Source organism: Dasypus novemcinctus, chromosome 22 (assembly GCF_030445035.2).
Source record: "Dasypus novemcinctus isolate mDasNov1 chromosome 22, mDasNov1.1.hap2, whole genome shotgun sequence".
In the NCBI taxonomy this organism is placed as follows: Eukaryota; Metazoa; Chordata; class Mammalia; order Cingulata; family Dasypodidae; genus Dasypus; species Dasypus novemcinctus.
In genome coordinates, this window is record NC_080694.1 from 69,419,832 (window position 1) to 69,436,481 (window position 16,650).

Below are 16,650 nucleotides of genomic sequence, written 5' to 3' on the forward strand. Positions count from 1 at the left end.
TCTGCTCTTTCTTCTTTTTTGATATATGAATTTATGGCTATAAATTTCCCTCTCAGTACCGCTTTTGCTGCATCCCATAAATTTTGGTATGTTGTGTTATCATTATCATTTGTTTCAAGGTAGTCATTGATTTCTTTTGAGATTTCCTCTTTGACCCACTGTTTTTCTAAGAGTGTGCTGTTTAATTTCCAAATTGTCGTGTGAAGTCTGGGTCTCTGTCCCTTGCAAATTTCCAGCTTGACTCCACTGTGGTCAGAGATATTGTTTTGTATGATTTCGATCTTTCTGAATTCATTAAGCCTTTCTTTGTGGCCTAGCATATGGTCAATCTTGGAGAATGTTCCGTGTGCGCTTGAGAAAAATGTATATCCTGCTGTGTTTGGGTGTAATGATCTATATATGTCTATTAGATCCAGCTCTTCTAATATACTGTTCAAATGTTTTGTTTCTTTAGTGATTCTCTTTTGAGATGTTCTGTCCAGAGTTGATAGTGGTGTATTAAAATCCCCCACTAAAATTGTAGATGCATCTATTCTTTCACTTAGTTTTTCCAGCGTTTGCCTCACATATTTAGAGGCGCCCTTGTTAGGAGCATAAATATTTATGATTGTTCGATCTTCTTGACAAATTGTCCCTTTCACTAAAATATAGTATCCTTCTTTGTCTCTCACAATTGTTTCGCATTTAAAGTCTATTTTGTCTGATATTAATATAGCTACTCCTGCCTTTTTTTGGTTGTTGTTTGCTTGTATGATTGTTTTCCAGCCATTCACTTTCAACCTCCATGAGTCTCTGGGTCTAAGATGTGTCTCTTGTAGGCAGCATATAGATGGGTCGTATTTCCTTATCCAGTGTCCCAGTCTGAATCTTTTGATAGGTGAGTTTAATCCATTGACATTCAGTGTTATTACGTTTAGAGAGTTATTTATGGTAGCCATATTTTGGTTGGATTTGTGTTTGTTATATTTTGTTTGTATTATTTTATTTTCTCCTTCTATTTTTGTCTTTCTTGTTGCTTTTACACTCTCCTCCATCTCTGACTGTCCTGTTTTTTCCTTTCTTCCTGCAGAATTCCCTTAAGAATTTCTTGAAGGGGAGGTTTCTTGTTGATATAGTCTTTCAGTTTCTGTTTATCTGTGAATATTTTGAACTCTCCATCATTTTTGAATGCTAGTTTAGCTGGATAGAGTATTCTTGGTTGGAAATTTTTTTCCTTTAGTACCTTGACTATATCATACCACTGCCTTCTTGCCTCCATCGTTTCAGATGAGAAATCAGCACTTAATCTTATGGAGTTTCCCTTGTATGTGATGGTTTTCTTTTCTCTTGCTGCTTTTAGAATTTTTTCTTTGTCTTGAGCATTGGATAATTTGACAAGTATATGTCTTGGGGTGGGCCTGTTGGGGTTTATGACCAGTGGAGTGCGCTGTGCTTCTTGGATATGTACATCTGTCTCTTTCAGTAGATTTGGGAAGTTTTCATTCATTATTTCCTGCAACACTCCTTCTGACCCCTTTCCCTTCTCTTCTCCTTCTGGAATGCCTATAATACGTATGTTTGAGCGTTTTGCATTATCATTCAGATCCCTAATTCCTATCTGGATTTTTTCTACCTTTTATTGACCACTTCTACTATCTGTTTGATTTCCAATGCACTGTCTTCCACATCACTAATTCTCTGCTCTGCCTCTTCTAGTCTGCTGATATTTGCTGCAAGTGTATTTTTGATTTCTTGAATTGTGGTGTTCATTTCCATCATATCTGTTATTTTTTTGCGCATGTCTGCAATTTCCCCTCCGAGTGTTGTCTTCACGCTGTTAACCTCTTTCATTACTTCATCAAATTTGTCGGTGATAAATGTTTTGAGATCTTTCATTGCTTGTGCGAAGTCCTGCCCCCCTTCCTGATTTTCAGTTTGTTGATTGGATTCAGCCATGTTTTCCTGATTACTGGTTTGGTTTGTAGATTTTTGTTGCTGTCTTGTCAACATTTTTTCTTGACGGGTTTAATCAGTTCCTTAGCTTCTTTGTCTAGTCTTGGAGATTAATTAGCTGTTGTTTTTGTGTAAGTGTTATATCTTCTCTTTGTCACTTTGTTCTTCTTATTCCAATTTCTTATTGCTAGTTAAGCTCACTTTAAAGGAAAGTATTAGTGCTGGGGAAAGTCAATTGTGTAAGGAAGGAAAAAGTGTGAAGTAGTATTGGTGATATATGTTTACAAAGCAACAATATGAGTTCTGGGAGGATGGAGGTTAGATCATGTAAATTGTGTAGAGTTATAGTAGTAGGAAAGTACCTATAATGAGGTAGACGACTGAATATGGGAGGAATGTGGTACGTACTAAGAGGCTATTGTTTTCGTGAGAGAGGGAAAGAGAAAAGAAAGGTAATAGTTTCAGGGACGAATACCAGATGGAAACTAACCAAAGGTATTAGAAATTAAGAGTTAGACACTTTGTGGATCAAAGAAAGGGAGATGGAATATAGGAGAGATAGCAGATGGTGGAGGATATCAAGTTGTAGGGGAAAGGGGATAGTGTAGATAGGCTAAATCTATTCACAGAGAAATGAGGCAGTGGAGGGTGAGGAAACCCAGCAAATGTGAGGTATTTCCTGTAGGACCTATTGTATTGTTAAGGTAAAATAGTATAAGAAGAATACTGGGGACAAGAAAGAGAGGATTGAAAAAAAAAAAGAACAACAAGAACAAGAACAACAAGAAATTAAAAAAAAAAAATAGAAAAACAAAAAAAAAACCAAAGAACAGAAACCCCGCCGCCAGGCTCGGCTGGGCTCAGCTGGGCTCCAGTCCCCCGCCAGCCGCCCGCCGCGGCTCAGCTGGGCTCGGCTGGGCTCGGCTGGGCTCGGCTGGGCTCGGCTTTCCCGCCCGCCGCCCGGCGCGGCGCAGCGCGGCTCGGCTCTCCCGCTCGCCGCCCGGCGCGGCGCGGCTGGGCTCGGTAGAGCTCAGCTGGGCTCTGCCCCTCCGCCCGCCGCGGCCCAGGCAGGCTCGGCCGGACTCGGCTTCCCTGGCCGCCGCCCACCGGGGCTCCGCGCGGTGCTAGCTGTCTCGGCTCCGCCTACCCAAGGAGGGAATCCTCCACACGTAGCTGGGATCTCCGTGTATATTTCACAGATGGATCCTCTCTGTTACCTTCCCTCCAAATCGATGTCCAGACACCTCTGGACCAGGAAAAATCCCGAAACAGCCGGTCCCAAAGAGTCTCCGACGCCTCCCAGCCAATTCCCCCCAGGAGCTAGTAACCGGGAAGTTCACTCAGCCGCCATCTTGCCTCCCCCTCCTGAAAAGTCCCAATTTATATCTTATAGACCAGTCCTTTCCGTTACCTTCCCACCAAATCGATGTCCAGACACTTCCTGCCCTGAAAAAATCCTGAAAAAGCCTGGTCCCGGAGAACCTCCAGCGGTGCCCAGCTGCCTCTTCCCAGGAGAGACGGCAAGGCAAGCTCACTCAGCCACCATCTTGCCGGAAGTCCAAGGTGAGATTTTCAAACTTTCCTTTCCTTCTCGCAGGACCATTTTTTTTTTTTTTAAATTTTTTTATTTTTTATTGACTTTGTAATAATATTACATTAAAAATATATATGTGAGGTCCCATTCAACCCCACCCCCCCACCCCCCCTCTCCCCCCCCCCAACAACACTCGTTCCCATCATCATGACACATCCATTGGATTTGGTAAGTACATCTTTGGGCACCTCTGCACCTCATATACATTGGTTCACATCATGGCCCATACTCTCCTCTATTCCATCATGTAGGCCCTGTGAGGATTTACAATGTCCGGTGATTACCTCTGAAGCACCATCCAGGGCAGCTCCATGTCCCGAAGACGCCTCCACCTCTCATCTCTTCCTGCCTTTCCCCATACCCTTTGTCCATTATGTCCACTTTTCCCAATCCAATGCCACCTCTTCTATGTGGACACTGGATTGGTTGTGTCCATTGCACCTTTATGTCAAGAGGAGGCTCAGATTCCACCTGGATGCTGGATGCAATCCTCGCAGGACCATTTTAATGCCACCAAGGAGGCCGGGAAGTCGCAGGCCACAGGGCGCTCTCCGAATGGAGGCTGGTTCCTCTTGGCCAGGCCTGCAGGAGCCCAAATGGTTCTTTTTTCTCAGTTCTCAATAGGCTTGAATTAGCATATATCTTCCACATCTTAGGTAAGCCCCCAGCATGGACTTCACATATTCCAGATAAGCCTCTAGCCCATTTGGTCTGCATTTTCCCTGAATATTTAAAGTTTATAGACCTTGCATTGTTAAACTGTTTCCTGGGACTGGAGTTGCTGCCATGGTTACCAAGGGCAGGACTGCAGCCTCTTATGGTCCCACACCCACAAGTCACAGACAGCTTAGGTTATCTATTAAGAGACAAGGAGCCTCCCACCCATAGCCCACATCAATTCCATGTTCCATTTCCTGTTTGTAGTTAAGGAAACACACCCCATCTTGGTGGCCATTGTGGGAGGAGGACGTGGTATTTCCAGGATCCATATCTTGAATATAGTTTAGGAGATATACTCCAGTTGATGCCTGTGGTGAGAAGGTTGGGTTGATTCCACATTCCAATTCCTGGACATAATTTAGGAAACACTCTCTCCCCTGGTTCTGGAGGGAAGGGAGGAAGATTGGGTGATTCCAGGTTCCACCTCCTCAATATAGTTTTGGAACAATACTCCCACCTGGTTCCAGTGAGGGGACGAGGATGGGGTGATTCTAGTTTCTACTTCCTAGATGTAGTATAGAAATTCGTTTACTCTGGTTCCCGTGGACAGAGGAGAATGGGGTGATTCGAGGTGCCTTATTTTTCTTTAGGAGACACATTCCCGCCTGGTGCTTGTAGAGGCATATGATGGGTGATTCCAGGTTCCACTTCCTGGATATAGTTTAGGAAACATGCTCCCACCTGGTGCTCATGGGAGAAATAGGATGGGGTGAATCCACATTCTACTTCTTTGGTGAAGTTTAGACAACACTCCCACCTGGTGCAATTGGTTGAAGGAGGGTTGGGGGATGGCAGGTTCCAATTCTTGGTTGCAGTATAGGAAGCAAGTTCCCACCTGGTGCTTTTGGGGGAGGAAGATGGAATGATTCCAGGCTCCACTTCCTGGATCTAGTTTAGAAGACACGTTTGCACCTCGTGCCCATGGAGAGGAAGATGTGTTGATTCCAGGTTTCACTTCTTGAATGTAATGTAGGAGAAAGTCTCCCACTTGGTCACCATGGATTGAGGAAGATGGGGTGATTCCATGTTCCACTTCCTGGTTGTATTTTAGGAAACATGCTCCATTTTGGGGTTCATAGAAGGAGTAGGATGGGGTGATTCCAGGTTCTACTTCTTGGGTGTAGTTTAGGAAACACACTCCAACCTGGTGCCTGTTGGGAGGTGGTTGTGTTAATTCCAGTTTTCACTTCCTGGTTGTCATTTAGGAAACAGGCTATCATCTGGTAACCCTGGGGAGAGAAAGGTTGGGTGATTCCAGGATCTACTTCCAGGATATAGTTGAGGATATTCAGTCACACATAGTGTCAGTGAGGGGAGGTGGATGGGGCGATTCCAGGTTCCAGTACCTGGATGTAGTTTAGGAAACATGCTACCACCAGGTGCTTTAGGGAGGAGGAGGATGGCATGATTCTAGCTTCCTGTTCTTGAATGTAGATTATGAAACAGGCTCAAACCTGGTTTCCATGGAGGAAGGAGTTTGGAGTCATTCCAGTTTTCACTTCCTTGATATAATTCAGGAAACACACTCACAGCTGCTGACCGTGGCAGGAAGACAAAGAGGTGATTCCAGGTTCCACTTCCCAGATCTAGTTAAGGAAGCACTCACCGATCTAGTGCCCGTGGGTGAGGAGGGTAGGATGAGTTCAAATTACACTCCTTGGATAAGTTTAGGAAACATGCTCCCACCTGGTGTCCATGGGGAGGAGGATGGGTTGATTCCAGGTTTTACTTCCTGGATGCAATTTAAGAAACAGGCTCCCACCTGGTTCTCGGAGGGGGGGGGGCAGGAGGATCAGGTAATTCCAAGTTACAAGTCCTGGATGTAGTTCTGGAAAGATGCTCCCATGTGATAACCATGGGGGAAGTAGGTTGTGGTGATTCCAGGTTCCTCTTCCTGAACGTAGTTTAGGAAAGACATTGCCACTTGGTGCCCGTGGGGCTGGGGGGGGGGTGATTCCAGGCTCCACTTTTTGGATGTAGTTTAGGATATATGCTCCCACCTCATGCCCATGGTGAGCAGGACGCGTTGATTCTAGGTTACTATTACTGGATGTAATTTAGAAAACAGTCTTCCACCTGGGGACCGTGGGGAGAGTAGGATGGGTTGATTCCATGTTCCACTTCTTGATGTAGTTCAGGAAACATGCTACCACTTGGTGCCAATGGGAGGAGGAGGATGGCATGATTCCAGGTTTCATTTCCTTGATGTAATTCAGGAAACACACACCTGCTGACTGTGGGGAGAGGAAGAAGAAGTGATTCCAGGTTTCACTTTCTGGATCTATTTGAGGAAGCATGCACCTGTGTAATGCCAGTGGGGATTGAAGGATTGTGTGAATCCAGGATACACTTCCTGGATGTAGTTCAGGAAACATGCTCCCTCCTGTTGCCCTTGGGGGGAGGAGGATTGGGTGATTCCAGGCTCCACTTCCTTGATGTAGTTTAGGAGACACACTTCTACCTGGTTGCCATAGGGAGCACGACAGGTTGATTCCAGGTTTCACTTCCTTGATGTAATCTAGGAGACAGGCTCCCACTTAGTGCCAGTGGGAGGAGGAGGATTAGGTGATTTCAGGACCCACTTCCTGGATGTAGTTTAGGAAATTCACTCCAACCTATTGCTAGTGGGTGGAGGAGGATGGAGTGATTATAGCTTCCCTTTCCTGGTTGTAGTTTAGGAAACATGTTCCAACCAGGTTTCCATGGGGGAAGGAGGATAAAGTCATTTTAGGATTCACTTTCTTGATGCAGTTCAGGAAACACTCTTATACCTGCTGACCATGGCACAGGGAAGAAGGGGTGATTCCAGTTTCCACCTCCTGGATCTAGTTAAGAAAGCATGCACCCACTTAGTGCCCATGGGAGGAGGATGGGGTGTGTCCAGGTTAACCTTCCTGGATATAGTTTAGGAAACACGCTCCCACCTTATGCCTTTGGGGAAGTAGGATGGGGTGGTTCCAGGTTACGCTTCCTGCATGTAGTGAGGAAACACGGTCCCAACTGGTGACCTTGGGGGAAGGAGTTTGGGGTGATTCCATGTTCCACTTTCTGTCTGCAGTTTAGGTAACATGCTCCCACCTGATGTCCGTTGGGGAAGTAAGATAGGGTGATTCCAGGTTCCACTTCCTGGATGCAGTTTAGGAAACAAGCTCCATCCTGGTGCATGCGGTGGGAGGAGGATGGGGTGATTCTAGGTTCCAACATTGCATGTAGTTTAGGAAATACGTTCCCACCTGGTGCCATTGCGGGGAGGAGAATGGGGTGACTCCAGGTTTCACTTCCTTTATGTACTTCAGGAAACACTCTCACCTATTGACCCTGGAGGGAGGAAGAAGGGGTGATTTGAGGTTCCACTTACTGGATCTAGTTAAGGAAGCATGCACCCACTTAGCGCCCATGTTTGGAGGAGGATGGGGGGATTCCTCGCTCTACTTCCTGGATGTAGTTTAGGACACATGCTCTCACCTGGTTCCCGTCCGGGGCGGGGGAAGGGTGGGTGATTCCAGTTTCTACTTCCTGGATGTAGTGTAGAATTAACTTTCTCACGTTGCCATGGGCGGAGGAGAATGGGGTGATTCGAGGTCCCACTTCCTGGCTTTCGTTTAGAAGACACACTCCCACCTGGTGCTCATGGCGGGGGAGCGTATGATGGGGTGATTCCAGGTAGGTTCTACTTCCTGGATATAGACCAGGTGCTCGTCGGAGAAGGAGGATGGGGTAATTCGTTTCCACTTCCTTTGTGTAATTTAGGAAACATGCTCATACCTGTGGCCTGAGGGGGGAGCAGGATTGGGTAATTTTAGGTGACACTTCGGGGGTGTATTTTAGGGAACACGCTCTCACTTCGGGCTAATGAGGGGTCGAGAATGGGCTGATTCCATGTGCCCCCTCCGGGGTGTAGTCTAGGGAACACGCTTCAACTTGGGGCCGTGATGGGAGGAGGACGGGGCGATTCCACGTTTCTCTACGAAGATGTGGTTTAGGAACCACGGTCCCTCCTGGTGCCTGTGAGCAGAGAAGGAGTGAGAGATTGCAGGTTCCACTTCGAAGACGTAGTTTAGGACCTATGCTTCCATCTGTTGTGTTTGAAGCGAGGAGGACTGCGTGATTCCAGGGTTCACTTCCGACATGTTTAGGCACCATGATTCCACCCCATGCCCTTGAGGGCAGGAGGATTGAATGACTCCAGATGCACTTCTGAGATGTGATTTAGGAACCACACAACCACGCAGTGCCCTTGAGGGGAGGAGGATGGTGTGATTCCAGGTTGCACTTCAGAGATATAATTAGGAGCCATGCCCCCACCTGGTGCCCTTGACTTGGAAGGGGGTGGAGTGATTCGAGGTTACACTTCAGGGAAGTAGTTTAGGAACGGTGTTCCCACTTGGTGCCCTTGAGGGGGGCAGGATGGAGTGATTCCCAGCTACATTTCCAAGATGTAGTTTAGGAACCACGTTCCCATCAGGTGCCCTTGAGGGGAGGAGGATGGAGTGATTACAGTTTCCACTTCTGAGATATAGTTTCAGAACCACCCTCCCACCTAGCTGTGTTTGAGGACAGGAGGATGGGGTGATTTAAGGTTGCACCTCCGAAAAGTAATTTAGGATATTTGTTTTGTCAGTATTTATCAGATTTCAAAATAATGATTTATTGTGCTAAAAACCCTCAAAAGTTGATTTTGAGTTTCTTTTCAGTGCCATTATAACCCCAAATTTTAAGGGTATTCATTCTATTTCAATCATTACTCTTACTTATGCTCAAATTGCCTTCTTTTTGGGTGGTAGAAATCTCTTCAGAATGGCTTTTGCATCTTTTTTTATTCATTTAAGAAAACAGTATAGTTAATTTTTTTCCTGCACCATTTGAGAGTAAAAAGACAACATGATGCTTCTCATCGCACCTGAACACTTTCTGTGTGTTTCCTGCAAGAAGGGCATCCTCCTAATATAATCACTAATATAATCAGGAAATTAACATTTGTATGTTAATTTAATCCATAGTCCTTATTCAATTTTTGACCTTTTTCTAATAATAACTCTTCAAGTTAAAGCATCAAATCCAAGATCATGGGTTGTATTTAGTAGTCATGTTAATTTACTCTACAATCTGGAACAATTCCTCACACTCTTCTTGACTTTTGTATAGCTATACATATTGGAGGTTTTATATGATTTTTCCTCATTTTAAAACTGCTTACCCATATAAGAAGATAGCAGTTCCCCATAAATTCAGTCATCTTGCATTTGCTGTTAAGAGTCAGAAGTGATTAGGGTAGGGGCTGACTTTGATTTTTCAGAATTTGATAGCTCAGTACTTTGGTAATACATCTATGTCTTCCAATTCCAATTGTTTTAGAAAAGAAGAATTTACTAGATGAGTCACTGAGATGTTCATATTAGGGAACTGAGAAGATCTTCTGAGTTACTCTGTGGGACAGAATTCTTAAGGCATCTACAGTGTCCCATATTAAACACAATTGATTATTGCCACCTTGAGTTTTTTTAGATTTCATAATAATCATCATTTGATAAGAAGATGTAAGCTCTATCGAACCTATGATGTACATCTAAATAAAACTGAAATAAATTGATAGCACAGATTGATGCATATATTTAAGTCCCTTACTAACTGGGAATGGTTTAGAAGGAATGATTTTAATTTATCTTTATATTATGTTCGACATACACAAGGTTTGGCATTAAAAGGATTTAATGGAACTTTAAGGTCTGAGTATTCTGATACATGCTCATTGTGCTATGTTGTTTCTAAGATACGTATCTATTAATCAGATATATTTAAGAGTCTTTCTTTGCAAAAAAACCACAAACAGGTAGATACATTTGAAAAATGTCAGTCTACAAGTTTATTTTCATAAAGTCAATTTTACGTAAAATTCATTTTTTATGGCTATTTAGATTCAGTGGTATTGAAAGGCAATTATTTAATACGTTTTCTTTCCTGGACTATTTTCCAGTTTTAGCTACTTATTGGTTAGTGAATGATGCTAATAAAAGGAGCATTAAATAATATGTTGATTTCTTTGTGATATTTCTTTGCTTAAGCAAAGTATCAGTTCCAAACTATTGACCACATATGAGTCAAACACAAGTGGTAGATTTTCACAGTGCCTCCCACAGAGTAGCATTCAATACACATTTATTTAATGATGGTTTAATCTGATCTCCATATTTCAATTCACATTTTTCCCTGAGGCTAAAATTTATACTCTTTACTGTAGTTATATCTATGCTGGTTTTTAACTCCCATGGTTTTTTCATACACTTTTTTTTTTTAACTTGGATCATCATTGCCAAATTCAGGTCTTAGAGAATCCTTACAATTCAAACCAAGTTCCATCGACTTTATGAATTTGTTTCCATTTCCTCATTGTACCGATCCATCCCTTTCCTGAAGTTTTAGCACTTATAATTGTGCTAAGTAATTGAGCACTTAGGTTTCTTTGGTTAAGTGATGTCCTCAAAGTATATTATATTGCTTTACCAAGTGGATAAAAACCCTGGGGTTTTGCTTATATGTATAATCCTCTGTTTAAGTTTATAATGTGAGAAGCAGAACAATAATTTAATCCTGTCCGTCACCTCTTATATACTTGCCTTAGGACCTTATCGAGCTTCAAGCATGAGCCTCGCATTCAGCACTGACCAAATTTGCTCCCCCCCCCCCAATCAGGAGGTATCCTTTGCTTTTTGTTCTGGATGGTTATAATCCATGTGAAAGACAAAATAAAAAGAGTGAAATTAACTTAGTAAACCAGTGAAAGAAGTGACAGGAAAAAAGGGAGGTCGTCAATATTTTCTTTTGTATTCAAGAAGCTGCCTCTCTACTCCCATACACTGTTATGCATACTGTTACATGCTATACTATACACAGACGTATGCTCAACCAAATCTGCATTGTATTAACAATCTACTCATTAAATGGTTAATCTCTTTTGAGTCTCGAACCAAAGATATATTGTGTAAGACCATTGTAAATTAAAAAAGCTTAGAAATAGTGATTTTTTGTTAATCAAGGAAAGTTTGGGAATCAAATCCTGTTCTTTTGAACCCCAGAGAAGATTTGTTTCATATTTCCCTCCCATGTTAATCACTTTTTACACCTTCAAGAATATTGACCCTGTGATAGTGGACTATTTACATTAGATGAGCTAGAGCACCTGTGACAATTTCTCTCATAGATGTTGTTGTGAGAACTTGGTCAGGAAAGTAGTCTTTCAGTTAAGAGACAATGAGATTTAATTATCGTTATTGTTACATACTATTATCACTTACCCTTTCAAGCTACATTTATTCCCCAGGTGTTATTTCAGGCTGATCCTTTTGATAATCTTTATAACCCTCATGCAGTACTATGTAACATATAAAAGCTCAATATATTTTAAAAAGTTTACTTTAATATAATGATCTGTGCATTTATACTTATTTCAGAAAAATAAAAGTGAGGTAAATATTTGAAGTATTAGTTTAATTTGAAATCCAAATGCAGAAGAGATTCAAATCAAAGAGAATATAAAACAGGATGTCCACAGGAAAACAAATAATTATAGCTGTAAAATATAATGCTCTTTAAGAGTTCATTACTGCTATATTTTTGATGATTTAGATTATTGAGGTTAGTAAATGACTTAATGTATCTCCTAATATTATTGACTATAAATTGCATTAAGATGAAGAAGAAACTTTCCAAATCCAAAAGTATTCGATGGAAAGGCTAGACCATACATATAACAGGATTGCAGAGCTTACTTTGTCTGTGGACTTTTTTGGGCTGATGAACTGTTTCCAAAAGCAATTCTAAAAGATGTATTATGTGGAAGATAAAGACATTGATAATACCCTATATCATATTAAGTATTATTTTATGTGAACCATTACTTGTGTTCTGATTGGAAAAGTAAATAATTTTCCAGTAATTCCTCCCTATTTCAAGACTTATGAAGTGATGGGGAGAATATATTATATTAGTCTTAGATTCCAGGAATGTATCCTTCTAAATCCATATTGATTACAATGATTAAATAATGAGAAATTTTTGAGAAAGATATATCATAAAAAATCTGAAGTTTTAATTCAGAAGTCATCTTATTTTCCCAAGAATATAAATGTTACATTGTGAATAATGGAAATACAAAGATTTACCCATTTTACGAAATTGCATTAAATACAAATAATACCATATTTCAAAAGTCACATAAATTCCATGATTCCTTTGATTTATGTTAAAAGTGTACTATTCATTAACTGGTTATATTGCTTCCCATTGAAATTCATACAGTCACGGAATAAATGTGTCCTGCATGAGTGAGAAATGAGTAAGATTTAAATCCTTTTAACTTTTGTCCTGTCTCCCCCATGTATCATGCTAAAGAAGTAATTGACTTAAATAACAAAGAATCTTTACTCAAGATATTGGTATCGTGTTTCACTGATACTTACGTCATTCACTATCCTATAGATTGTATCATACTGTGACAACACAAAAATGCTTGCAGGAATTGAAATATTTAATATACAAAATATTTTTTGGTATATTATCATTTCATACACAATTATAATGTACAGTACCATTCATTAAGGTCTATGTTACTGAAGATATAAGCCTAAGATTGAAAATACAAAACTAGAGACCCAAACAGTTCTATGGGGTTTTAGAATAAATTAAGTGCATTTAAGTTTATGTTTCTTTATGTTGTATTTCAAGGAAAAATAAAAGTACCTAATGACCCAGTTTCCCTTAAGACATGCCAATGATTAGAGGCATATGGGAACTAAGCAAAATGGCTATAATAGTGCTTGTATCCACAAAATGTCTGTAAACAAGAATTGTTACTTAAACTGACCTCTATGATGTAGGGATTACTTGCCTCAGTAAAAACTGAAGATAATTAGAAAGTGTATTTCATTACTTCAGTCACTTTAATATTTTCTATGACTTCCAGTTCCTCCTCATCTTTGCAGCTTTGTGCTCCACCCTCATCAGTTTCTTCAGTGCATCCTTCATGTCCTTGTTTCTTAATGTGTAGATGAGGGGATTGAGACTTGGAGTGACGATGGTGTAGAAGAGCGTGAAGAACTTGCCCTGGTCTTTGGAGGCACTGTTACCCGGCTGCAGGTACAAGTAGATAATAGCTCCATAGAAGATAGACACCACAGTGAGATGAGAGCCACAGGTATTAATTGCTTTTCGTTGGCCTGCTTTTGACCTCATTCTCAGCACAGCTTGGGCAATGTAGCCATACGATATAAGAATAAGCATGAGGGGGGTAAGGACAATGATGATACCTAAAGCAAAAACAGACAGTTCAACGGTTGTGGTGTCTACACAGGCTAGTTTGACCATAGCAGGCAACTCACACAAGAAATGGTCCAGAATATTGTTTCCACATCTAGGCAAATGCAGGGTGAGTGTACATAAAACTACAGAATTGGCCAAACTAATGCCCCAGACAATGGTAATCATCCTGAGGCACAGATGAGGGCTCATGATGACCAAGTAGTGCAAGGGCTTACAAATGGCCGTGAAGCGGTCGTAGGACATCGCTGCCAGGAGGAGGCACTCCGTGGAGCCCAGCCACATGTAAACGTAGAGTTGAACGATGCAGCCCCCCCAGCTGATGCTCTTGTCAGGCCCCCACAAGTTGACCAGCATCTGGGGGATGATGCTGGTGGTGAAACATAGATCCAGGAAAGATAAATTCCTGAGGAAGAAGTACATTGGTGTGTGGAGATGGGAGTCCAGGAGTGTAGCCAGAATGATGGCCGTGTTACCCACCAATGTGATTAGGTAGAAGATGGTGACAACTCCTGAGAGCATCACCTCCAGCTTGGGGTGGTCAGCGAAGCCAAGCAGAATAAAACCATGGGGAGAACTATAGTTGCTTTTGTCCATTATCATTCAATGCCTAAATTCTAGAATGAGAAAGGGGGTAAGTGGAAGGAGGGAGAGAAGAAAAAGGAGGAAGGAGAAGGAGAAGAAGGAGAAGGAGGAGGAGAAAAAGAAAAGGAGAAGGTTGTCAGCACAGACTATAAAAATAATTTAATGAAATCAGAACTAAAGAAAGGGAGAAAATTTATGTTAGTTGAAAAAAATCAATGGGTAAAAAATAAAAATTACAGTCAAGTCACTTGTTTTGTTGCAGATACTTTCATGGTAATGAGTTTAATATTACATTTTTTACCCAGGTGACCTTGGACAGCTCATTGTTAAACTCAGGGTCTGGATTTTTCTCACAACTAAACTTGACATTTTGGAATAGGTCTACTTCTATAGTGATATGACCCGATGATTCTCCATAAAGCTAGTTAGCTTGATGTAGTGAATATTTTCTTTTACTGGGTTGAAGAATTCACCTCTAAAATCTATTTTGGTAATGCCAGGATGAGGAAAAGAGTGTTCCTCTTTTGTTATATCTTTGTGACTAGTACCTTTGATCTGCCAGTTTGTTATGTAACAGCTCTTGGCACCTGCATTCCCTCTTCTCCAATAACTAACTTATCACCCAAACTGCTCAATTTGAATTCAGAAATGTATGTTAAGTATCCTTTCGCTTTAAAAAATTTCTACCACCAACACTCTTCTTTAAAGTACTATCATTTCTCTTCTAGATTTTGGCAATAATCTATTCTTACATTTTTAGAAGATGCAGTCAGATCACATCTTCCCTGTGCTTACCATTTGTCAGTGGCTTTCCATGACTGATTCTTTAGGATGGCCTCCATGGACCCGCATGATCTGGCTTCTTCTCATCTCACAAAGTACTTTACCCATGTTCACTTCTAGCCACCTCTCAGTATTTTGACACGTCAAGCTCTTTCCCACCCAGAGCCCTTGAAAAATTTTCCTTGTTTTCTAGGTAATTCCTTCTCATTCTTTAGGCCACCTCATAAATATTTCTACTTAATATTCTTACTTAAATGTTTCTGAACCAATAATCTCTTTTTGTTTAATTTATAATATTTTATATATAGGGAACTCTTACAGAGAGCTAGTATAGGATGGAGCTTAAGAGGATAGGCAGAGAGCATCTATTCAAGTCTCACCTGTGCTAGGTATTCACCTTTTGATCCCAGGCAATCTACATAACACTTTTGGGCTCAGTATTCTCACCTATAAAAATGGGAACCATAAAAATACCAGTGATTGGGGGTGAAGTTTATATATATGCAGCTTGCTTGGAACAGCACTTGAACATAGTCTGTCTCAGTGATCAATAGTTAACCACAATTATCATAAGAAGAAACTGTAACCATGCACCCCACTGATAAATGTTCGATACCCTCCCACTTCAATCACCAGTGAATAAGCTTTAAGAAAGAAGACAGTGCTGTCCACTGCTCTTCACTCTATTCCTAAAGCCTAAAGCAGCTCCCCCCAAATACATATATAATTTTTGAATAAATGAAAAGTTGTCATGCTCTGAATAATGAAAAAAAGCACTTAATTTATTAGTTAGCATTTTCTTTTCATTAAAAACTTTAGACTGATGCCTTGGAAAATTATCGAATAGGGATGATAGATGTGACTGACAAATGGAAAAGACACAGTTTTACCTGTGTAGTAACAAATAACCCCTTTATTTAGTTTGGTGAAAAATAACTAATAATGGTTTCTACTTGAAGGACAAATAAACTTAACATTCTTTAGTAGTGTGATATAGATGCAGCTTTTCTTGGCAATAGAGCCTACCATGACTTCTGAAACTTAACATTTGAACAGATCACCAACAGCCCACAGTCAGAGTTTCCTATCAATGAGTGTAGAAAGATAACTTTTTACCTCATGAAGAAAAGTAGCATCCATCAAGTTTCCAATTAATAATAACTAAGAGAAAATATTTGATTGGAAATAACAATTGAATATCAAAGTGATGTGTTTGTATTTCAAAATGTTGTGTTTTTTGCCATTTGAAATATTTCTTCAATTTAATTCAAACTGTGACCATGATTCTAAGGTGGGCACATATATCAAAGCAGCTAAATATACTGGTTGAGATAGTCATTTTATGATAGCCATTTTGTGATTTCCTCAGAATTTGCTTTTCCAGAATGATGATTTGAATCTTGGTTCTGCCTTGGACCAAATTAGAGAGAAAGAAGAAAAAAACTGCTCTGAAATGAATCGTAAGCTGTCACACATCATTAAAGCACTATAATATTAATATCTGAGCTGTAGGATGAATACATAATTAACACTTACTTGATATGACAGACATGTTTTTATTACTAACTTTGGAATTCAGTTATTTGGACAATGAATACTGCCCAAATGTTGCCAAATACTTACTTCATTAAGGGGATATCCAGATGCTGTTTATAAATCTGAATGTCTTAAAAACATTTTTACTTGCTTTCTTTGTTCTAGATGGTGTCTTAGCACTTAGCAAG

General features: G+C 40.7%; 1 protein-coding gene across 1 annotated transcript; it reads right to left on the reverse strand.

Annotated features, from left to right (window-relative positions):
- Positions 1–13,192: 13,192 nt before the first annotated feature.
- Positions 13,193–14,155, reverse strand: LOC101441978 (olfactory receptor 2W1). Its single transcript, XM_004468793.1, has one exon. The coding sequence runs from the start codon at positions 14,153–14,155 to the stop codon at positions 13,193–13,195; it is 963 nt and encodes a 320-aa protein (XP_004468850.1).
- Between the last annotated feature and the right edge of the window lie 2,495 nt (positions 14,156–16,650).